This window comes from Canis lupus, chromosome 34 (genome assembly GCF_011100685.1).
Source record: "Canis lupus familiaris isolate Mischka breed German Shepherd chromosome 34, alternate assembly UU_Cfam_GSD_1.0, whole genome shotgun sequence".
In the NCBI taxonomy this organism is placed as follows: Eukaryota; Metazoa; Chordata; class Mammalia; order Carnivora; family Canidae; genus Canis; species Canis lupus.
In genome coordinates this window covers 3,925,093-3,949,849 of record NC_049255.1, presented here as the reverse complement: position 1 = coordinate 3,949,849, position 24,757 = coordinate 3,925,093, and the positions used below count along the sequence as shown (strand labels likewise).

The window sequence follows — 24,757 nt, the reverse complement described above, 5'->3', positions numbered from 1 at the left end:
AGTCTTAAACAACTTTATTCAGATGGGGACCCAAGGCCTTTGGCCTGGGGCTATACCCTGTTCCTGCCAATTCCCATCAGGAGCAGGAAAAACGCAGAAGAATCGGCAGTAGGTGCACACGAGCACGGACTTCTTCCAAGTATTGAACAGCAAGGGCAGAGACCCTCTCTGAAGGAAATGAAGTTGTTAAATGGTGAGATCCATTCCGATGGCAGTGAGAGGGAGCCTGTGTCTGTCAACTGAACTGCGTTAGGGCCAAACAGCAGCTAATCTCTTTAATAAGGAGATCCAGAAATACACAAAGAGACTTTTCTTTATATTTCTAAGCAGATCAGAAGGGTAAGCTGGTCTCATAACTCTCTAGATGGAGTTCAGGACACTCTAGGGTGCTTCCACTCATTGTCATCAACCCAGGGAAATTTGCAAAAACTCCAAATCAAATAATTTTGGTTTACTGAAACAATTTTTTTTTTTTTTTTTTAAACGAGTGACTGAAAGGTGTCCATCTCTGCTCACTTCTACTTCTCACCCAGGCAGCGGGCGGGACTGCGGGGCGCGCTGCAGGAGCTGGCTGCACACCTCAAGAGCGCTTCTCCAAACTCTGGTCTTGGGGTTGAATTCTGAGGGGAAGGTGGGAGCCAGGCAGTGGAGTTTCTCAGCCTCTGTGAAGCCTAGCCCAGGGGCCCCAGACTCCCCCGGACACCCGGTCTTCCTTCCTTTGACACCAACCACACGGCCCTTCATTTCCTTTTGGCAGTGGCCTTCACTCAGTCCAGACCCCCAGAAAGCAAGACCCAGGCCAGCAAACAGCCTCTCTGAAGCCCTAAAGGCAAGCAAACAGCTATTTTCATTTTAATGAGTTTTATTGCTACTGCCAGGAGACAAGAGGGCTTACAAAATCGGTAAACAGGGATCCCTGGGTGGCGCAGCTGTTTGGCGCCTGCCTTTGGTCCAGGGCGCGATCCTGGAGACCCGGGATCGAATCCCACATTGGGCTCCCGGTGCATGGAGCCTGCTTCTCTCTCTGCCTCTTTCTCTCTCTCTGTGACTATCATAAAAGAAAAAAAAATCGGTAAACAAGCTGCTTTTTCTTCTTGATTTGCATGCAATTTCTCTAGATTCTGGTGTAAATCGTTGGTAACAGGCAGCACAATTAATGTTTTTCCTACAGTTAGGGTTTTTCTTTCATTCGGCTTTTTTTGGTTTGTTTTTATTTTTTTCTGACTTAAGGTTATATACCCACAGTATATACTCAAGTATACCCACAGCAATAGACATTCAAAAGTCTAGAACCACTGGGTTGCAATTCAACAGCGGTAGAACCATAAGAAGCCAGGTTTGTCTGATACCCCAATCCACTCTCCACCCCGGGCCACACTGCCTTTCCTACGAAAAAATAAAGAGCATTTCTCATTCACCTCACAAGGACTAGTTCTCTCTGCAAATGGCAACCTATTTGCAGAATCAGCTCCTTCAGAGCAGTTTATATCATCAAGACTTAGGGAATACCTTCATTTTAATAACAGGGTATGTTAATACTTACTGTGTGCTAAATTCCAGGTAGACTGCAAAGGTTTACAAGCCACTCTCCCATTCCATACCCCCTCAAACCCGGTTATGAACAGTGGAATGGACTTGAATTTGCTCCATCCTCCACCATTCTGCCTTCCAAACAAAGTTGGGGGTAGGATGCCACAACAGGTGCATTCAGGTTTCGGTCTTTAAATACACTGTTTATAATTTTGAAAGATGCTCCTGTTGTAGGTGTTAAGATTAGGTGGACTGTTCCAGAAATATAACTTAGTGTATCTTTTTTTTCTGATCCAAAGACAAATTATTCAACTAAATCAACAAATTGTGTAATTGATCTCCATATAAAACTTTTAAAAACCTCACAAATTAAAATAGTTAATGGAAACTGAAGTCTTGGAGACAATACAATTTCTTGAAATGTTGACTTATGTGTTGGCAGTTTGGATAAACTACCTTGTTCTTTCTTTTCTTTTAAAGTTTTTATTTATTTATTCATGAGAGAGAGAGAGAGAGAGAGAGAGAGAGAGAGAGAGAGGGAGAAGCAGGCTCCATGCAGGGAGCCCGATGTGGGACTCAATCCCAGGTCTTCAGGATCACGCCCTGGGCTGAAGGCTGCGCTAAACCGCTGAGCCACCAGGGCTGCACTCTTTTGTTCTTTCTATGCAGATTTTGTACACATAAGTTAACACATATACCTCATTTTGTGTTCTTGTAGCAACATTGAGAATCTATTGTCTTTGTGTTCAAAGGGGCGCATTTCTAAAAGGGGAAAATGATCAGCTTGGACTTGGGGTCTGGTCACTCACAAATGGCCAGCTAGTCCTTATTTGGACGGCTCCAGACGTTTATCTTTCTAGGGAAAACCCCATTCCAGTGCTATTTAGATCTAAATTTCTAAGAAAGAAAGGGAGGAAGTGGTGAACTCAGAAAATAGGGCCTGCATTCAGTTGCTTAGTAATTGGGTGATGAGGACCAGGGGGAGTGGCTGAACTCCAGAAAAGGGTGCGTGGTGCTCAGATCTAGGGCTGCAGCCCCTCCAAGGACCCGGCTCCATCCTGCAGGGACAGTGTCCTAGCTGTCTGGCGTTCCTTCTTTAATGCCACCTGGTGCTGCCACCACACTCGGTGGGGAGAGGGCTCCCAAACCCAGCCCTGCTCTCAGGGGGCACTTCGACTTGTAAATCCCCTGACTTCTTCTAACAGGCCTCTGGAAAGGCTAAAACCAACGCCAACCTTGAAAGCCAGGAAATTCCCAGTGGGAATTTATGTAAATTTGGTCAGTAAGGAGAAACAGAAGCAGATCTCGATTCGGGTATTTTGGGCTTCAGGAAGAAAGCCCCAGGGCAGGAGGAAGCCAGTGCACCAGAGTTCACTACTAGCCCAGGGAACGCTCAGGCTTGGTTGTGTCTTCACCAGAAATCGCCGTGCCCCCCGCCTCCCCCCTGGGCCCCGCGGAGGGCAGGTTCTGAGCCGGCACCCGCGCACCCCAGGCCCCCGGTGACTGCCAGGGCGGTGATCGCCCCCGCAGCACCACACTAGGGTCTCCCTAGGCCTCGCTGGTCAACCCTGCTCCGTCCTCCACCCCCCACCCAGGTATTTTCGACTGTTCCCCACCGAACTTTGTCCTCCCAGGCCAGGGATCAAGCTAGTGCCCAGTGATTTCTCCGCCCGGTGGTGGCCACCTTCGGGTCCCGAGCGCCTTGCACGGCCTGGCCCACGCACGCTCTCAACAGCGGTGGGAAGGACGGGGGTGGGTGTTCGTGTCCCTCGTGGTATCCGCAGCGGCCCCGCGACCCGAGCGGGGCCACTTCTCCAACCCAGGCTCACCGCGGCGCACGGCGTCCCCACGAGGGGGCGGCCCCCGCACACACCCTTCCCCGAGGTCAGGGCCCCCGCCGCACCTCACCCCCGCCCCGGACACACCGGGAGAGGCCGCCCCGGCGGCGGGGCGCGGGACTGGGCCGCGGCCGTGCCCTGCGGCCGCGCTCTGCGTTTGGCGGCCAGCCCCGGGTCCTGCCCGGTCGCGGCCTCACGCGCCTCTGGGTCTTGGCTCCGCAGATGCAGGCGCGGGGGCATCGGCCAGGAGAGGGGAGGAGGGAACCCCGCGAGCTCTGGCCTGGAGCCTTCCGTCTTCACCGAACGCTCCTCCCCGACCCCCGGGACACGGGCCTGGGGTGGCCCTTGCAGGAGCGCACTGCGAGCGGCGGCTGGGGCTCTGGGCGAGCGCGGGCTCTGCGGGCCGCCCCCTCCGGAAGCTCCCCGGTCCTCCGGGCCCCGGGCCCGCGGCGACTCCCCGGTCCTGAGCTCAGAGCGGAGTTGGCCCCGGAGCCCAGTCAACGAGCTCGGTGGCTCCGCTGCCGAGAAACATCCCCCCGCGGCCGGGAGGCCTGGCGCTGCGGGCGGTGCCGGGGCTCGGGGGCTCGGGGCTCGGGGGCTCCTGCGCGGGCAGCGGCCCAGCTCGCGGCGCCCCCGGCCCGGCGCCCGGGCCCTCGGGCTCCCAGCGCCCCGGCGCGCGTCTCCGGCTCCCCAGCCCGCGGCGGGTGCGCTGGCCCGCGGCGCCCAGAAGCCCTCGCTCCGCGCCGAACTTTTGCCGGGCCCGGCGCGGGGCGGGGAACCCGGGGCGCGGCTCCTCCCGCGCGGCCGCCCCGCCCCCGTCCCCGCCCGGTCCCCGCCCGCGCCCGCCCGCCCGCCGCGCCCGGAAAGCCCCCGCGGCTCCTCCCACCCCCGGGGGCTTTCTCCAGCCTCCGGCGACTTCGGGTCGGGGAGCGCGGCTGCCGGCGCTCGTTCCCGCCGGGCTGGAGCGCGCGGAGCGCGGCTGTTCGGGGGCTGCGGGGCCGAGGGAGGGGCGGTGGCCTCGGTGTCCCGGCCCGCGCCCCGGCCGCCGGGATGGTGCTGCTGGCCGGGCCCGGGCCGGAGGGCGGCGGGGCGCGCCGCGTGTCTCCGCAGACGCCGTCCCCACCCCGGGACGCTCAGGCCGGGGAGGACCCTGCGGACTACGAGGAGTACGAGGACTTCTCGTGCCTGCCCGACACCCGCAGCATCGCCTCGGACGACTCCTTCTACCCCCTGGGAGGCGAGGAGGAACACGGCACCGCGAGCGCCGAGAGCGTCCCAGAGGGCGTCCCGGAGGAGGCGACCCTCCTGCGCGCCGCCTGCGCCAACGACGTGGGGCTGCTGAGGGCGCTGGTGCGGCGGGGGCCGAGCGTGGAGGAGGTGCAGGAGACCGACCGCAACGGCCGGGTAAGGTGGCGTCCGCGCCGGGCACGGGGCCCCTCGGCCTCCCCGCCGCCCTCGGGCCGATCGGCCCCGCCGGGACTCCGCCGCGGCCCGGAGCCGGAGCCCGGGGCGGCCCTGCGCATCCCGGGCCGGGGTCGGGCGGGCGGGGGCGCGGGGCGCGGGGCGCGGGGGGCGCGGGGGGCGCGGGGCGCGGCGCGAGGTCGCGGTGCCCGCGGGAGACCCCGCGCGTCTCGGGCCCTCACCGCCTCTTGGTTTCCCGCCCCCGGAGCCCTCCTGTCCTTGCAGCCCCCCGCCCCACCCGGGGCCCGCGCTCGGATCCGGGTGGGGGCCCCGTCTCCGGGCCCGTTACCCTCCCCGCCTGCCGGGGAAGCGCCCGGTCCGGAGCCCTCGCGGCCGGCCCCCGCCCCCGCCCCCCGCCCCCGCCCCCTCACACGGCCCTTGCCCTTTCCCCTCCACGCGCGGACAGCGCCGGGCTCCTCCGGGTCCCCGGGAGTGGGACTTTCCTCCCGGGCCCCCGGCCCCGGCCCCCGCCCCCGCCCCCGCAACCCCCAACTCCGCGGGGCCTGGTGACCCGCCAGAGCCGGCTGCAGAGACGTCGCCCCGAGCCAGTGCCTGGGGGTCCCTGGAGGCCGGGCCCGGGAGGGCGCTGGAGGCGCCGAACCCCCGCCCCGCCCCCGGGCAGGGCCGGCGAGGCTGGGGCGGAGGGATGCCCGCGCTCCCGGGAGGCATTTCAAGGTTCAGGGATGGTACAGGAAGCATTTGAAAGGGAAGGAGAAAGTTGGCTTTCGAAGACCGGAATGCCTGGTTCACAGAACCACCTCCCAAACACCTGCGGGGACCGACCGCAGGATGACAGCGGCCACGCGCGGGGTAGCCGTGCTGGGAGCCCCGCGGCGTGTCACCTTCTCCGGCCCCGAGGGTCTCGCCTCGGCCTCGCACGGGTCCCCAGGGCCTTGCACGGGCTTGTCCGGGCCGCGGTGCTTTTGCTCCCCAGCCCGTGGCTGACGCGAAAATTCCGCGGTTTTACTTGGGATCGGTGAGCCCGAACCTTCGGGTTATCGGGGGAGCCGGGTGGTTTGGGTTCCTGTGCTTTGGGCTGGGCTTTAGTCGTGGAGGAGCTCCGAGTGTCCGTTTCTGCCAGTGTCACACTTGGGCGGCTGACCTGACACAGCGTCTAAAAGCGGGATGCGACTGTGCCTAGTGTACCGTGTGGGGCCCGCTGGCCCAGAGGCCCCTGAACCCTGCTGCCGGCAGAGCCTGCACCCCCCTCCCCGGGGCCCTCGCTGTGGGTGGGCCGCTGGGGCTGCCTCTGCAGCTCTACTTTGGCTTTACTAGGTGAGTTTTCACACACCCCTGTTTGTAGACCTCCCTGGCCTGAAGCAAGTGGCAGGGCCTGCTTTTAAGGAAGCCCCACAAAGATCAAACACGGTGTATGGGGGCAGGGTAGGTCCCATGTCCTGGGCAGCCTGGGGTCTCCAGCAGGCTAGGGTGGGCAGAGGTGGGGCCACTTTGAGGCTCCACTGGGCCCAGCTTTATTATGTTTTTCTTTTAGGGGCAAAATAAAAAATAAATAAATGTTTGGGGACAGCTGCTTTCTAGCCATCCGAGAAGGATGTAAGCAGACCATGGCCAGGGGGTCTGGGCTACTTTTGAAAGCCACTCCGTCAGCATATAGTCTGAGGAGGGCAGTGGAACTGTACAGAACAGGATCCAGCCTCTCTGCCTTGGTTTCCTAGTTGTACCTCCCAGGGTGGTGACAAGAAGCCCCCCTTAGTGCATGGGGCACACGGACAGCCCTCGTTTACCATCTTGTCCTGTTTTACTAGCCTCCGGGCCCCAAAGAACACCTCCTCCAGCACTTTTTTCTGCCAGGCAAAGCTCTTTTTCTCTCTGCTTTTGCCTTTGAGTACAGTCTCTGTTTCTCCGCGTTGAGTGTCCTCCTCCCTGCTCCCCACCAAATCATGATGGAGAAATGGTACATGGCCAAAAAACTGCAAGACCTGTGGGCTCTTGTGTCTTCTGATCAGGAGCAAGTCTTGCCTTATTATTATTATTTTTTAAGTCTTGCCTTATGTGCCAGAGGCCAGAGCTTCTATTCTTCCCAGTGGCTCCTAGATTCTGTTGACCAAACAGCCTCCGTCTTCCTATAGAAACTGTGAATAAAATGTTGTCAAGGGCAAACGCATGGCCCATGGCAAATGGGGTAGCAAGTCACTGCAGAAGGATTTCTTGCAGACATACTGTGTGCAAGGCAATGGCTAGGTACTGTAGGAGCCTGGAAGAGAAATCCGACAGTCCTTGCCTTTGAGAGTCAACCTTTTATTTGAGGAGAGAACTCAGAGTAATAGTACCTGCTGCTTAGAGGGAAAGACTACCCAGTACTTAGAGCCCAGAAGGCAGCCTAGAGAGATGTGGAGCAGGTGCAAGCAGCTCTGACAGTCCTCGGAGCCTAGTGAGGAAAGACTTGGGGGGCTCTGGAGAGGAGGAAGTTCTGCTCTGTTGACTGAGCCAAGAGGGTGGTCGTGGGGTGGGGGCGCAGTATGGTTGGTTGTGCTGTGGTCCAGAGAGGGGGCAATATGGGAGCCAAAGCTGGATAGGCCAACCCATGCCTGATGTAAGAGGCCAGCCCAGAGGACCTAAGAAACAGGAATTTGAGAAGGGAACTGGTTTTGTTCAGTGTGACGATGTTCAGCCTTGGGGCTGAGGTGTGCCTCTGCAGATGGTCACATGACTGGCTCACTCGCAGCCTTCAGGTTCTTGCCTCAGGCGCACCTTCTCAGGGAGGGCTTTTGTCCTACCCCAGTCTAGCCAGCAGCACCTGGAGCCAGGTAAGCACTATCCAGGGGTTCAGGGAATGAGGAGTGGTCATCTGAGAGAGCCGTTGACATTTGACTAAGATGTAGAGAAGATGATGTGGGGGAAAACATTCCTGGTAGAGGGAGTAGAAAGTGCAAAGTCCCTGAGGCATGAGACCTTTGGTCCTGATCTATAAGCTTAATCACAATTAGTGACCGTAAAAACCTCACAGAAAGCCCTAGAGAAAAGTTTGGTGGAGTAGAGGGGTACTTGCTCGAACAACAGAACGTGTAGCTCACAAGCTGCCCACAGCCAGCTTCCTCCCTCAAAGAAAACTGTCTTTAAAGGCTTTGAAGGGAATTCTGGGTACATTTGTTGAGGTAATGATCTCTGGTCAGTTAAGAAGGCAGTTCTGCTGGAGCTGACAGATGTTTCATTCGGTTTGGGTAACTAAGGATCAGATGTGTCTTGTTTTAAGAAAATGTGTTCTTTCTGGCTCCTGAGATGTGTAGTATCTTGGATGTGGCTCAGCATACAATTTTCTTCTAAAATATTTATTGCTCTAAAAGGATTGCATAATTTAATATGCAACATGTAAATATTTGTCAAATAATTCTCCAGTAACATTCAAAATGTGCTCTTGCTGTCATTTAGATTTATGGTTGTTTCGTTCGCTCCGACTTGGTGACAGTGAAGGCTGCCATAATTCTTCTTCTTAATTCTATTCCTCTTATCTCTTGAGATTCACCTTTATGGCTGTGACAGCTCTGGAGACGGCACTGACACCACAAGGATGGCTTTGTGCTGCTTTCATCGTTGTAGAAAGGCAGTTCGAATGTCAGACAGCTCTTGAACCAAATTAGGCCCAATTATGCCAAATTTAAAATATTGCCTTCCTTTCTTGATGACATTCTTCTCGTGCACATTTGAATTCTAGGGGATCTCCAAAGGCCCCTCCCCTCATTTGCTCTCTAGGTCCACAAAGCCCACACCACACACCCAGCGTGTGGGGCTATCTCCCTTCACTCTTGAGGGCCGCAGTGTTTTATAGATTCGCAGCAGTGACCAGGACCTTTATCTTGACACACACACACGAGAAAAAAATTTGTGTTTGATTTGTGTTTTTGTTTTCTGAATGCCACAGGGGGATTTATAAACTTTGGAACCACCTTTTCCCCCAAATGAGAATCAGGTTGTTTGGCATTCACACCCAGCCCTCTGCCTTTACCAGGGCTCAGTACTTGTGCTTAGAATGGGGCTATTTCTGATCAATTTGAGGGTCATCCAGTTGGGTGGGGGGCTGGGGGGCCTGTGGAGAGAGAGCCTGGCTTTGCTGTTTGGGGATGTGTGTTAATGTGTTATTTCTGATGTGTGGGGGGTGAGGAAGGGAGAATGAGCAGATTAGGCTGGAGCCCAAGGGGGCAGGAGCAGAGAAGCAGTGGACTGAAGTGGGCATGCGGCAGGCAGGCTGGCAGGTGTCTGCTGCTTCCTCCCCACGGACGGTGCCAGTGGGGGGGGGGGGGCGGGGATGAGGGCTTTGCTCTGGGCCCAGCAGCAGTAGAGGCCTGTGTGTTTTTTTGTGTCTTTGTTTTTTTTAAGAACTTAATTTTTTAAGAATAGTTTTAGATTCATAGCCAAATTGAGGGGAAGGTACAGAGATTTCTCCTTTATCTCCTGCCCCCAACACACGCTCAGGCTCTCCCATCACAAGTACCTGCAAGCAGAGTTGTGCGTTTGTTACAACTCATGAATTACGCGGACACATTACCCACCGAAGTCCATGGTTTACATTAGGGTTTACTCTTGGTGTTGTACATTCTGTGAGTTTGGACAGATGTGTAGGGACACGTATCCATCATTATAGTATCATTAAGAGTATCCTGTGTGTGTGTTTTTTAAAAGATTTTATTTGAGAGAGAGAGAGTGAGCGTGAGCACAAGCGGGAAGGTGGGGCAGAGGGAGAGGGAGAAGCAGTTTCCCTGGCAGGGAGACCAAAGCAGGGCTCGATCCCAGGACCCAGGGATCAGGACCTGAGCTGAAGGCTCAGGTGCCCCCCCAGGTGTTGCTGATACAGGTGTGTCAGTTCTTTGTGGCCACAACTATGCCAAATAACAAGTAACTGAAATCTCAAGGGTGTGTAGGACAGTAAACATTTTGCTCAGGATGGCCCGCTCAGCTGATCTTGGCTGGCCTTGCGTTCAGCTGGAGTCAGCTGCAGATGGCAGGATCAGGAAGGTCTTGTCTGGGGTGACTTTGCCCCATGTGGTTTCTCATCCTCCAGCAGGCTGGCCTTGTCTTACTCTCGGGGGCAGGATAAAGGGTTTCAAGGAGAGAACAAGCAGAGGGCACAAGGTTCCAGGTCACTTCTGCTGAGGAAATCACAAGGCCAAGCCCCGATATTCCCTCTTAAGGGCAAACATGCTTCTGTTTGTAAAGGATATTATTCACCAATATATTTGTTTATTTTAAATTTAGTTTTACGAAGGAACATTTCAGATGGGTACCCAAGTAGAGGGTAGTAAGAGTCCCCACATCCTAACCATCCAGCATCAGGAAGCCATCCATTTCCAAAGGCCTGTTGTAATTTTCACAGAAACGGTGGTTTTTAATGCCGCTCTTTGTGTTTGTGTGGATGACGATTTCAGAAATTTAGAAAGACCCCTGTCATGGGATTTTAAAGATTTCTTATTTTTAGGGAGAGAGAGAGAGAGAGAGCATGGAGAAGAGGCGCAGAGGGAGCAGGAGACAGAAGCCTCAAGCAGAAAGCAGACTCCCTGCTGAGTGCGGGGCCTGACTCAGGGCTCATCTCAGGATGCTGAGATCAGGACCTGGGCCAAAACCAAGAGTCGCATGCCCAGCCATCGGAGTCACCCGGGCGCTCCCACTGTCATGGGATTTTAGAGCTGGAAGGGATTTTAGAGGTTATTTGTCTCCACCTTTTTGTAGTTGAATACAGTGAGGCTCAGAGGCGAGGGCATCTAGTACATCAGGAGAGCCAGGTTCTAGAATGACCCTGAAGCTGCTCTTGCTGCTCCTTTGAACCCTTGTGGGTTTCTCCAAGGGGCTTTTGAGCTTTCTACCCTTGCCTCCTCCCGGATGTACATGAGCAATGAGGCGGTGGCTGGGTGATTTTGAACACCTGATTTCTTTTCCATCTTATAAAGGAAGACTGAGAGAGAGGTGTTACAGAAATCTAAAATAATAACAGGGTATATGAACTCTTAGAATATCATTTTTTCATCTGACATTTGTATCTATATAATTGGCAAATTAACTCAAAGTGATTTTGCATGACAACTTCTGGCACATGTGGCTATGACATAGGAAATGCTCTAAGTACTATTTAACTAATTGTAAATTACAAAATCCAAGTCATCCTATCAGATCTTTAGGTCAGTAACTCTTTAATGGTTGTAGGGTAATTCGGATTTTCTCTTCTTCCTCTGTCCATTATGGTAACGTCTATTTTTTCAAAGAAGTGTCCTATTTTTTTTTCTAAGTTTTAAATGTCAGTAGTCTGAAGTTTTGTAGAGTTCTCAAAATGTTTGTTATAACTGTCTTATATCATGTTTTTCTGTATTTTTGAGTTTGTACTGTTTCTCTTTTGTGACAGATATATATAAAAAAAATCTGGGATCCCTGGGTGGCGCAGTGGTTTGGCGCGGGCCTTTGGCCCAGGGCGCGATCCTGGAGACCCAGGATCGGATCCCACATCGGGCTCCCGGTGCATGGAGCCTGCTTCTCCCTCTGCCTGTGTCTCTGCCTCTCTCTCTCTCTCTCTCTGTGACTATCATAAATAATAAAAATTATCATAAATAATTAAAAATTAAAAAAATGTTAAAAAAAAACCTTAAAAAAAAATCTATCCAATCAACCCTTCGGAGAGTCAACTTTTGCTCTGGATCTATTTCTACACTATTTCATCAGTTTCTACCTTTTTTTTTTTTTTTTAATTCATGAGAGACAGAGAGAAGCAGAGATAAAGGCAAAAGGAGAAGCAGGCTCCCTGTGGGCAGCTTGATGTGGAACTTGATCCCAGGACCCCAGGATCATGACCTGAGCCAAAGGCAGATACTCAACCACTGAACCACCCAGGTGCCCACCTGTTTCTGCTTTTTAAAAAATTATTTTCTACCTTCAGGTTTATTCTGTCTATAATTTTCTCTTGAAGTATAAGTTTTGCTTTGCCCACAAGTTGGGCAAAACTTCTCGTTCTGTTCTAATTCACAGTAGCGTTTCTTTTCTTTCTTTCTTTTTTTTTTTTTTTGATCTAGAAGTTATTTCGAATTATATTTAACATTTAAAAATATTTTTTTAAGCTTTTTTTTTTAAGTTTTTATTTATTTATGATAGTCACAGAGAGAGAGAGAGAGAGAGGCAGAGACACAGGCAGAGGGAGAAGCAGGCTCCATGCACCGGGAGCCTGACGTGGGATTTGATCCCGGGTCTCCAGGATCGCGCCCTGGGCCAAAGGCAGGCGCCAAACCGCTGTGCCACCCAGGGATCCCTTTTTTTAAGCTTTATTAAACAGACTTTTAAAACCTTATTCAGAGATTATGGCCTCTATGATAACTTCTTTGAAATTTCTTGAGACTGGCTTCACAGCCTATTATTGGGCCAGTAATTCTAAATTTTTTTTTAATATTTTATTTATTTATTTATGAGAGGCACAGAGAGAGGGAGAGGCAGAGACACAGGCAGAGGGAGAAGCAGGCTCTCTGTAGGGAGCCCGATGCGGGACTCGATCCTGGACCCTGGGATCACTCCCTGGGCCGAAGGCAGATGCCCAACTGCTGAGCCACCCAGGCATCCCAGTAATTCTAAATTATAACCATGTGATAGTCTATTAAGTCATATTAAGAAAAACAGTTCTCCATATTAAGTCAAACAGTTCCACACATAAAATAATATGTAACTCCTTTTAATTAAAAATAAGAACGTTGTAGTGAAGTTGTTAAAATATGTGAACAAAGAAAATATGTTTTATTTAAGACAGTTGGGAAGTAATTTTTTAGACAGGCTAAAAAATGGGAATGGGAATGATGGTATCATTATGGTATGTGTGTGTGCTTGTGAGTGTGTGCATGTGTGTACCTATGTGTTCTTATGAGGTCAGATTTTAAGATGAAGTAGGATGTTAAGAATCCTTGGTGTCATTCAGTGTGAGTATACATAAAAGAGACTATTTTCAAGTAGTGCTCTTAAATTTGAAAGACAGTTGAAGGTGAATTTTACTTATTTCTACCAAGTCAGAGATAGGAAATTAGGGTACATGTGAAATCCCAAGTGACAGTTGGCTCGGTGGCAAAATTGGATTGGAGTTGTGGGATTGAGAGCAATTTCAAAGTAACAAAAACAGATGTATGCTTCCCAAGACATATTTATGTCAGCTCTGAATAAATTCAACACAAAGTCGGCAAGTGATGGGATATGGAGTCAAGCATTTCTCTCTGGCTTCTGTTTCTGGGATTTAAGTGACTCTTGGATTAGATACGACATCAGCCGATCAAGGGCCATTCCAGCCGAGAGAGGCATGGGCAGGAGGTGTGGAGATGAGGCTGGTGAAGAGGCAGGAGTCGTGCTTATGGGAACTGCCTAGCACAGGCTGTTAAATAAGTTTCCTGTGGCCCATTTTCTGAGACAAGGAAGGTGCATGAAGTTGGTTTATATATAAAGGAAGATGGGGGAATTAGGCCAAGTGAAAAAAGTCCATCTCAAAGGATTAGATGCTGTATGATTCCATTGGTGTAACATTCTTGTAATAATGCAGTTGTAGCAATGGAGAACAGGTTATAGGTTGCCTGGGTTGGGTTTCAGGGAGAGGAGTGGGTACCCCTCTAATGGGGCAGCAGGAGGGGGCCTGTGGTGATGGCCAGCCCTGTGTCTAGACTGTGGTGGTCTACACTTGGATTGAAATGAAAGAGGACCACTTCCCCCACTGTACACCTGAACAGGCTCTGGATTGGAACAATGCCCATTTCATGGTGGAGCTCTGGCCCTGTAATTATGTAAGATGTTGACATTGGGGTTGAAAGCTGAAGCAGGTAGCTTTCTGTAGGTCTGTTGCTATTTAAAAATCATGAGTATAATAACAAAGGAAGGCAACTCTTAAAAATGGTTAAGATGGAAATATTTTACCTATTTTGCCACCATAAAAAAATTGGAAAATTAATGAAGGCATGAATTACCTTTTATCGGTAGCCTAACCAACATGAATAGATCAACTTTTAGAAACTAAAGCAGGATCAGGCCTGGTTACTATGTGGGAATGGCACTCATTGGGAATATTAGGTGTTTGAACCATTGCTACCATGCACTGGCATCACCTGAGAGCTTTGCCCAGATACAGGATCCCGGGCCCATCCCTAGACCTCCTGGACCAGAATCTGCACCTTACACAGTTCTTGAGGTGATTAGCATGTATGCTTATTTGAAGAGCTCTAGGACCTTTTTTAGAGCAGGAAGCGAGTTTGGTGGCTAAAGATGGTAGGCTCAGGTTGGCTACATGATCCTGGACCAGTTGCATGATCTTTTGATCCTGAGTTTCCTCTAGATCCCCATCTATAAAAGGGGAATGCTCATTATGAGGATAACAATATTTCCTAGCGACTCTAGGGAGAATACATTGTAGCTTATATATACAGGGGGCCGCATCATAGGCACTCAGTAAATGGAACTATTGTGTCTATGGTGAGTTAATCACAAGATGGTTTCCAGTACTTGTGTTTCAACAATTTTAAGCAAGGGAAAAGGTGGAAGCACATGAATTTGTTGAAGGTAGAGCTCCTGTTGAGTGCTTATACTGCACGAAATTGGCACTTGGTGCCATGGGTGCAAATGAAGCAAGGTGGAGGGGTAGATGGGAGGGAGGAGGGGGGCTGGAGTCACATCTCTGTGCATCTTGGGAGCACCTTGAACCTGGGTGGGGTGGAGTCTGAGACACCACCGCAGGAAGTGGAGTTGGAATAGTCCGGGGTTTGGAGGAGAAAGGGAAAGATCCAGACTCAGGAACAGTGGGGAAGTAGGTTATTTCAAAGAGGGGAAATATGCGCATGTGCTGGGCATCATGACAAGCCTGTTGCTTTCTTCATCATTTTCCTTGAGTACGAGTTAGTGGAGAGAGCCCTGGAGCCCTAGCCCTGGTCCATTGTGGGACTTCCACAGACGCTGTTGCAATGTTCTGTAAGCAAACCGCTGTAGTGGGTTCCCAGAGTTTCCTTACATTTCCACTTTTCCGTGACCTTGTTGAGCTGGGCCTTCCAAAAGGGGGCCTGGCCCTGCCCACTCCTGTCAGGAGGGTCAGTCTGTGTGGCTTCCATACACTGGGCATGGAACCCACTTAAAAAAATCACAAAATCATAATAAATGGAAACACAAGGAACACTAGTCATGTGCTAAACGCAGCAGCAGTGACTCGTTCCTGGGCCAGGGTTGCCCATACAGTGAGTTAGGCCTTTTTTCTTCCATGTTAGATAATGGACGGGGCTCCAGGGGATGAATTCCATCTAGAGCAGTGCCAGGCTACCCTGAACTTAGTTGAGGAGGCTCTGAAGCCAGGATGCTGCACTGTGGAGGCCTTTTGGTACTGGGAGAGGCATCTCCTCATGACGGTCATGCTTTGGGAGGTCCAGATCTTTGGGGGACCTGTTCCATCCACAGTGGGAAGGGACCTAGGAGCAGGGGTAGGAGCAACTCTGGTGCATCTTGACACTAGCATATTCTCCTTTGTTGAAGGCTGGGCTGGTCCAGGCCACCTCTGAGGTCTCCTGGCTTGGCCTCCGTGCACCGTGATGGGTGGGAAGGCTGCTTTGAGCAGGCTCGTGACGGCCCTATAGGGTTATCAGCTGACTTCGTTCTGCCCAGGATTTTCCCACGGTGGCACTGAAAGCCTTGCATCCTGGGACAGCCCTGTGCCCCTGGCAGGTTGAGTTGGTTGGTCACCCTACCTGTGAAGAAGGCACTCATGTGTTGGGGCCACGGACTAAATGAAGAGAAGCTAAAAGACCTGCTGGACTACAGATTTCCTCCTTTAGCAGTATCTGGAATTCTTACTTTGGAGGAAAGCTGTGGTGTTAATTTATATTTTGGAGTGGGGGAGGATTATCACTGGGAGGGAAGCATTTGCCTAAATTTAGTTGCTTAGACTGTTTTGTTTTTAAATAGCTCTTTGCCCAGTGTGGGGCTTGAACTCATGGCCCCAGATCAAGAGTTGCATGCTCTACTAATGGAGCCAACCAGGAGCCCCAAGACTTTTTTTTTTTTTTTTAATTATGCCAGAGAGCTGTCACCCAGGTGGGACACGGGACAGGAGTATCTTCTTGAGGGTACTTTTGGGAGGCAAGGGAACCCCTGATCAGGAAGGGCCCTGGAGAGGCGGAGGGTCCTGGAGAGGAGGGTTGGATCTCCATTGCCATATGTGAAAAGTAGGATAAATACATTTCTTTGAAAAATTCAGTTACTTAAAATGCACCATGAACTTTGTGGTGAGTTCAAAATTTTTCTTTGGTGTAAACAGATCTAAATCCATTGGTTTTCTTTTCAGTTTTTTTTTTTTTTGAAAGATTTTATTTATTTACTCATGGGAGACACACAGAGAGAGGCAGAGACACAGGCAGAGGGAGAAGCAGGGTCCTCACAGGGAGCCTGTGGGACTCGATCCCAGGACTGGAGATCACGCCCTGAGCCGAAGGCAGACGCTCAACCACTGAGCCACCCAGGCGCCCCTAAATCCATTGGTTTTATTTTTATTTTTTATTTTTATTTTTTCCATTGGTTTTAGAATGAGGTACAAGTGTATCGAATTATTAAAAAAACAAAACAAAACATTTCATTTGTTACAAGCGGTGTCTCATAGTGATTCTACTAATAAGTTTACCTGGTCCCCCAATACTTAAGGGGCTATTGACTTATTTGTAGAGGTTTCCTAATGTTAATTCAGTGGAGGAGCCCTTTGAAAATAACTAAAAACTCATTTGTTTGCATCTGGCGGTTTACATTTACTGCCAATTTGCAAATGGCTTGCTTCTGACATAGGAGTTTTAGCTAATACATAGAGGCTGTTTCCTTATCAGTAACGTGTGCTTAAGAAAAAAATTTTTGTAAAAAGGAAAAAAGCTCATTTTTCAGAGGAGTGCCTCATTCCTGAATGTTTGCTGTAAATCGGGTTTTATTCCATTTGGGTGGCTGTGACAGAAATTTGCAGACTGCGTGGCTCACAGCAGCATTTATCGCTCCCTCCCGGTGCTGGAGTCCGACATCAGGTGCTGTGGGAGGGGTGCCCGGTGGGTCCTGCTCCCTGGCTGCCCGGGCTCTGAGCAGGTGGTTTCTTACTGCCCTCACATGGGGGAAGGGGGAAGGGCTCTCTTATCAGGCACCCATTTCATCACAGGACTCTACCCTCATGACCTAATCACACCCAAAAGGCCCCACTTCCTAATACATCAAATGCTGAAGAGATTTTTAAAAATGCATTTAAAATGTTTCCCCTTGCAGGAGAGCTGTATAGTTTATTTCTCTAATATGTGAATGGAACCACACATGTATGGCATCCACTCAAAAACCCTAGGGTTGTCCACCTGGCGAGTTGGATGGTTCACCTGTAGATGATCTCCATCTCCGAAAGGATAGAATTCTGTTAATCTAGGACTTAAAAAAAATGTTTACATGAGTAAAATTAGATAATTAAGTCATCATAGAATGTCCAGGAATAGAAAACATTTTTTTAAAAAGAAAGCAAAGCTAATTTAAGCCCTTAAAGTTCTAAGTGATGGGGAATCCCCAAAATGCAAAATAAAAGGAAGTAATTTGAAGGAAAAAGTGAAGAAAAGAGTGTTTTAACAACAGCTGCATTGATACATAATTCACATACCACACAGTTCTCCTACTTACAGTGGACAATTCTGTGGTTTTGGGGACATTCCCAGATGTATGCAGGCATCACCTCGGAGAGAAACCTTGTGCCATCCAGCTGTGACACCCCTATCCAACCGGCCCCTCCAGCCCTCGGCAACCACTCATCTACTTTAACCATTTACATTATTTATAAAAGTTTTAGGAAAGAAGAACTAGATCCTTGCCACTTTATGACCACATATGTTGACCTTTTACTCAATAAAGAACATTCAGGGACACTCAACCCCTGGGTGGCTCAGTGGTTGAGCATCTGCCTTTGGCTCAGGGCGTGATCCCAGGGTTCCGGGATCGAGTCCCGCATTAGGCTTCCTGCACGGAGCCTGCTTCTCCCTCTGCCTGTCTCTGCCTCTCTCTGTCTGTCTCACGAGTGGATGAATAACATCTTAGTATTCAACATTCACTTCACCACGGGAAGTGCCGCACCCATAGACCGAGTGACATGTGCCCGTTCTACCTTCAAATGTCTTACCTTAAGTTTCCTATAAGTTCCAATGTATGATAGGAATTACATTTTTTTTTAAAGATTGTATTTATTTATTCATGAGAAACACACAGCCAGGACACGGGATCATGACCTGAGCGGATGGCAGATGCTCAACCACTGAGCCACCCAGGCATCCTTCGGAGTTAAGGTTTTCACACAAGTGAGCCAAGCCCCACACATGACCCGTTTCGCACTGTGCATCAAGCCAAACTCACCTCTTGGTCATCCCTCCTCGGTCTTGCTGACCTGCCACTGAGGTCCTCCAAGTGTGGTCAGCGGCACCTGGGGACTCACTCCAGACTTCTTGAATCTGAAATTCCGGGCTGGGGTCGGCCCTCTGTGTTCCCCGAACCCCGCAGGGGGTTCTGACGCTCACTTTTGAGAACCACTGATGGGTGGCACGTACATCTTCTGGTCAGTGTTCCAGTTCAGCCTGAGAGGCTTTCTCTTCTGCTCAGGTGCATCCTGGCTCTGTGCTTTGAAGAGGAGAGGGAGGTAGCTTTCCTCAGGCTTGTCCCCCCACACTCGGCCCCCCTTTCCTGCTCCTGACTCAGGAATAGCTGGGAGGCTGGCCAGGCTGATTTTGCCCTTGACCTGTCTTGGGACAGGGGTCAGGAGAAGCGCTCAGTAAAGGTGACGAGCACACTGCTGTGCAGCGTCCACCCGTCCCCTCTGAGCACGAGGCCCCGCCCCCGATGACGAGCCCCCCCCCCCGCTCCAGGCCCCGCCCCCGAGGATGAGGCCCCTCCTACCTGAGCATGAGGCCCCGCCCCCGAGGGCGAGGCCCCGCCCCCAGCAGAGCCCTCCCCTCTGAACACGAGGCCCTGCCCCGGGTGGGTTTGGACCCGCCCCCTAAGTCCCGGGCCCCTATCCATTGCTGTGGGCATGGCCTCTCCCATCTTGTCCTCTCTGCTAATTCTTTTCCTTCTTGTTGCATCACATTTGGAACCCTCCTCATAAACAAGGGGATAAAATTCCAACCAAACAAGCCCCAGACCCACTGGCGGCGGGTTGGCCCTGACAGGCCCCTGCCGTCCTATGCGGCCCCAGCCAAAGGCATATGGGGCGGGCGGGTCTGTGGCCGGTGCCCAAGGCCCGGCTGTGGCCGTGGGGTCTGTTCCGCCCCTGCTCACTCAGGACTCCACCCTTCAGGCTTTGCGGCTCTCCCTCTGGCTCTGTTGTCAGATGTTGTGAAAGGCCCCGCCTCATCCTCTCCAGTTATTTTTTTCTTCCAGCCCATCTGCTGAAACTGCCCCTGGCCTTGGCAGGACTGCCCCGCCCTCTCCAGCATTTTGGGCACGGTTGTCAGCGATGGAAAATGACATCCCTTCCGGGAGGAAGGTGAGAGCTGGCAGGCCTGTGCCAGGCGCAGGTTGGCGCACAGCTGGGCTGGGTTCCAGCCGCTTCCTCTCCCGTCAGCCAAGTGTCCCTGCTGTCAGCAGTTGGCTGCATCCTGACAGTGGCCTGACCTCGGGACTCCTAACCCTTTGAGGCCTGGTGAAGTGCTACACAGTTGGGGTCATCACCTCCTTGCACCCCATGGGTTTCTTGTGCCCTGGCAGCTATGGAGACTTTTAAGGAGATTCCCCATCCCTAATGTGGGTGGGCCTAGTCCAATCAGTCGAAGGCCTTAGGAACAAAAACTGAAGTTTCCTGGAGCAGGAGAATTTTGCCTCAAGACTAGCATGAGCTCCTGCCTGAGTTTGCAGCCTGCCAGCTCTCAGGCTTGTCCGACCGGTTCCTTAAGATACATCTGTGTGTCTGTATCTCCTGCTGGTCGTCTCTCCATCCCTCCTGAGAGCCCTGACTCACGTGCCCTGAGGAACGTTGCCTGCTGTAGAGCCCCCGAGGCCCGTTCTGCTGCCAGCCCTCAGCCCCGGACAGCTCTCCCAGGAGTCTCACTTGCATTCAGATCATCTGCAGGATTTCTTGTGCCAGCCTTCTCCCAGCATCTCCTGCTTTACGTGTTTGAAGCACAGCTCATCACCGCCCTCCACCATTTGGCATTGTTGCTGCTGCCTCCAGGGCGGGCCCCGTGGGTGTGCCACCTGTGCAGTACCCAGGGCCTCGTGCTTTAAAAGGCGCCCTGTTTGGTGTAACGCTTTGCTGTGGCTGTCTGGAAATTTCTTAAATGATTTTTGAACGAGGGCCCAGCATTTTCATTCTGCAAGGGGGCTGCAGATTCCGTAGCCGGCCCTGGTTGTCTCCACGCGGCTACTTGCCCATAACTGCAGTCCTGGAGTAGGCCCATCCTCCTCCATCTCCTGCATCTAGTCACTTCTACATACTGGACCTGGCCTGTGATGGCCTCCCACTCTTCTTTGGGATCACACTGCTGCTGTAATTTGGGGCTTTGTGACGTCCCCCTGAAATAGACGCCATACTTCCTCTCCAGTTCCCCCTCCTCCCCCGCATCTTGCCACTTTCCACTCTGTTCTGCTGACACCTCTGGATTTATGTTTGTACATGTGGCTTTTAGTACAGTGGCAACATCTTCGGAAGCTCTTCCTTCAGGTCTTCCTACAAGAATGCTCCAAATTCCTGATTTTCTACTGCTTCCCTTTGTGTCAGCGAGGTGACTGAGCCGAGGTGACTGAGCCAGGTGACTTGTTACCTCCCCCCCCCCCCCCCCCCCATGTGCTGTGCCAGCTCCACGCCCTGACGTAGATCCTTATTGTCCCTGGACCCATACTCTACTCTTCTCCCTACCTCAGGGCAGTCTCAGATGTTACCCTCGCTGGGATCTTTCTCCAGCACCTCCTCCTCTCCAGGTGGCTTCTCTCTGGATTCTTGGCACAGTTTGCAACTTGTTTATAAAACTCTTTTCTTTTGGCTTTGTTTGATATTGCTTGGCCAGTGCTTCCTCACTAGACTCTCTAAGCTCCAGGAAGGAGAGAGCATCAACATCGTTCAGTTTCTGTCCTCTTCAGTCTGGCAGAGTTTGGTGCACGTAGTAGGTGGTTTATACATTCCTATTGGATAAAATTGGGAAGCTGTGTCTGGCTGTCAGCTAGATACCTGGATTTTGAAATATTTAAAGCCACAGTTTCAGGTCACACATTTCAGTTTTTAGTCCACTCTGTTGATTTTTGTGGATGGTGTAAGATAAGGATCCAATGTCATCCTTTGCATGTGGATATCCAGTTTCTCCAATTTCATTTACTGAAGAGATGGTCTTTTCCCCAGTATGTATGTTCAGGGTGCCCTTGTCAAAAATCAGTTGACTGAGATGCCTGGGTGGCTCAGACTTTGAGTGTCTGCCTTTGGCTCAGGGCGTGATCCTGGGATACGGGATCTAGTCTCACATCGGGCTCCCTGCATGGAGCCTGCTTCTTCCTCTGCCTGTGCCTCTGCCCCTCTCTCTCTTTGTGTCTCTCATGAATAAATGAATAAAATCCTTTAAAAAAAAAATCACTTGACTTTCCATACTTGAATTTTTTTTCTAGGTTCTGTTCTGTTGATCTGAGTGTCTCTGCTTTTGTGCTGATACTATCCCGTCTTCATTACGATAACTTTGTAATATTTGAAATCAGGGAGTGTGATGCCTTCAGCATCGTCTTCTTTCTCAAGATTGCTTCTGCTATTTGGGGTCTTTTAAGGTTCCAAACAAATTTTAGAACTCTTTTTTCTATTTCTGTTAAAAATGTCTTTGGAATTTTAATAGGGATAGCACCAAATCTGTATATTGCTTTGGGTAGTTGACTATTTTAACAATATTAATCCATGAACACAAGATACCTATTTATTTGTAGTTTCTTCCATTTCTTTCATCAGTGTTTTATAGTTTTAAACATATGGATCTTTCATGTCCTTGGTTAAATTTATTCCTGTGCATTTTACTCTTTTCGATGCTATCATAAATGGGATTGTTTTCTTGATTTCCTTTTCAGATAGATCTTGATTGGGGTAGAGAAATGTGACTCATTTTTTGCATGTTGATTTTGTATCCGGCAGCTTTCCCAACTCATTTATTAGTTCTAACAGTTTTCTGTGGAGTTTTTAGGGCTTTCTATGTATAGGATTATGTTATCTGCAGAGATAATCTTACTTCTTTCTGATTTGGATGCATTTTATTTCTTTTTCTTGTCTGATTGCTCTTGCTAGTACTTCCAGTACGGCGTTGAGTAGAAATGGTAAGAGTGGACATCCTTGTCTCATTCCTGACCTTAGAGGAAAGCTTTCCATTTTTCCCCCTTGATGAGGAAGTTCCCTGTGGGCTTTTCACAAATGGCCTTTATTATGTTGAGGCTTCTCTACCTTGGCATTACTGACAGTTGGGGCCAGGTAATACTTTGTTGTGGGGATTGTCCTGTGCCCTATAGGATGCTGAGTGGCATCCCTGGCCTCAGCCCACTAGATGCCAGTAGCACCCATCCCCCCCAGTTGTGACAACCAAAAATGTCTCCAGACATTGACACATGACCCTCAGGGAACAAAATCACTCCCCAGTTGATGCTCACTGAAATAGAGAATAAAGGTAGCAAAATTGTTTTGAGTTGTGAGCGTGGGTGTCTTTATGTGCAGAGAAATTCCTGAGGTCATAGAAGAATCTATAGTATTTGGCATGCCTGGTTGCTCTCTTCTGCCTCTTACTCACCAAATGTTTTGTCAGGTGTTTTTGAAATTTACACTGCTTCATTGGAAAATTGTGTTTAGCAGCTCCTGCGAGATGCTCCTATTCCACAAATTGAGAAAAGCCTGTAGCTGCAGCCGTCAGCACTGTAAACACATCTTAGACTCTTCGTTGGAGTATTTGTTGTTCGACTCTGAACGTTATACTTCATTTTCCCCTTGGAAAATACTCATAATAGGACAAGTTGTGCTTTTAAAAATGTAATATGAGGAGATGAGCTGCAAGAGGCATGACGCATCCACTCAAATTTCACAGAGTTTGCCTTTTGTGATGTTCGCTCCAGCTTTATCCGGTGCTAAGGAGGACGTCTGGAGGCGGCCACCACATGCTCTTGGAAATTTAATTGATAGTGAAGCCAACGAGGAGCCAGAGATGACCCATTTCATGCCTGGCAAGACTTTGTGATGTGCATTCTATCAAGTAAACTGCATTTGGTTTTGATTTCAAAATCATAACATATTTATTAACTAATAACACTTCAAGCGAACACTGGGCTGCAGTTCTTTCTTTAAAAAATACTACAGACACTATTTGCATGAAATATGCTTCGTGATTTTGGTTCTTGAGTTTTGAAGTTACCTTCTTTTCATTTTAATGGGTTCATTGATTTAGCAAATATTTATTGAACAGGTGTACCTTGCAGTGGGCAGTGTTCTAGGGACCGGAGAGCTGAACAGAGTGAAATCCCTACTTGAATGGAGCTCATATACGTTTGGGGGAGAGAAACAATAAACAAGACAATTAAGTAAAAGGCATAAAACCCCTAGCATGCGATGGATGCTGAGGAGAAATGGTAGCAAGCAAGGTGTGAGTGCATAGTGTGGGGCTGATCTGAAACTTGCCCTCCAGGCTGAGGAGAGAACCTTTGAATAAAAGCATGAAAGAAGTGAAAGTCTTGCTGTGCTGTTGTCTAGAGGAGGAGCAGTCCAGATGCAGTGGCAAGAACCATGGGCTGTGGGGTGGGAACTCCTGGAATGTTCTGGAACCGCCAGGAAGCCAGAAGGCTAAGAGCAGAATGAAGAGGGGAGCTAGCAGGAGAGGTCAGAGGGACCGGGGAGATCACTTGATGAGAGAAGGCCAGCCTTGGGCAGTGAGAGTTAGAGGCAGGATAAAGACCCAGGGTGTTATTCTGTATGTTGGCAAATTGAACACCAATAAAAAATAAATTTATTATTAAAAAAAAAAAAAAGATAAAGACCCAGTTCCACTCAGAAGTGAAAGTTTGAATAATGTCCTGGGGTGCTCCTTCCAGTGGATGGGGCGGCCACAGTGTCGGGGGCCAGACACCCTTCAGGACTGCTTGTGGTGAGCATGGCTGGTACATCATACTTAACTGGATTTTAGTGCCTTTTAACAGTCCTGTAACTAGATCAGGTATTCTATGGATACATAGTGGGTTGAGAGCCAGGGTCCCCAAATGTGGTCCTTGGTTGACAAGTCTGTATTTGGGCTGCTCATCTCTGTCCTTAAACTTTAGCTGTTTAGGTCAGACTTCAAGTCTGGGTGGATATTTCCCTTTGATGTAGGAAGCTTACAAATGGGATGATGAGAGTCTGTGGAGCGCCAGGCTTCACTCTTGGGAAGAGAGACCCCAAGAGAAACCTGAGAACTGGAAAGCACTTCTGGGGTGCTTGTGGTTTCCTCTGTCAGCCTCTATGGCCTGGCTGCCCAGAAGCTCGCTGCCAGAAGGTGTGCTAGGTGCCCTCCCATGAAGAGGTCCGGGACTCTGGTGTTTGATAGGCTTCCACCTGGGGCTGGGGGCACCAAGTGGGACATATATAAAGCAGAGCCATGGTTCTGGGGTGAGTGGAGGGCTGCACCTCGGCTTCACTGCCATGGCCCCTTCTCTCCTTCCTCACCTGGATCGATCCTCCATTGATTGAGCCATCAATCGTCCACCCAACCCCAGATCTTCACCTGAGGCTTTTCCACGCCAGGCCCTCTTCAGGAGACTGGAAGCCTGGAGAAGTACAAGCCCTGGAGCTCTGCCTCCAAGGAAGGAACAGATGGCCACACCACTCTGTGAAGACTGCGAATTCTGCATTAATGAGGGTCTTGAGAGTTTCTCCATCAGCTACACCTAGTACCAGGTAGTATTTCTTCCAGTTGTGACAGCAAGAAATAATGCAGCCCTATATATGAAAGAGAAAGAAAGGGTGGTGT

General features: G+C 50.5%; 1 protein-coding gene and 1 long non-coding RNA gene across 5 annotated transcripts in view; one reads left to right on the top strand and one right to left on the bottom strand.

Annotated features, from left to right (window-relative positions):
• The first annotated feature begins 4,411 nt into the window (after positions 1-4,411).
• The window catches only part of ANKRD33B (ankyrin repeat domain 33B), an 81,747-nt gene continuing 61,401 nt past the window's right edge, over positions 4,412-24,757 (top strand). For all 4 annotated transcript variants that reach the window (XR_005383659.1, XR_005383661.1, XR_005383660.1 and 1 more), the window contains exon 1: positions 4,412-4,772. Coding sequence is in view for 1 of the 4 variants with exons in the window: in XM_038583317.1 (XP_038439245.1) it covers positions 4,419-4,772 (354 nt within the window). In the remaining 3 variants the exon portion in view is untranslated. The remainder of the gene's footprint in view (positions 4,773-24,757) is intronic.
• Positions 17,036-18,648, bottom strand: LOC106558190. The gene is made up of 2 exons (XR_005383662.1): positions 18,177-18,648; positions 17,036-17,210 (listed from the first exon to the last, which is right to left on the bottom strand). It is a non-coding gene; the product is annotated as an uncharacterized LOC106558190 (long non-coding RNA).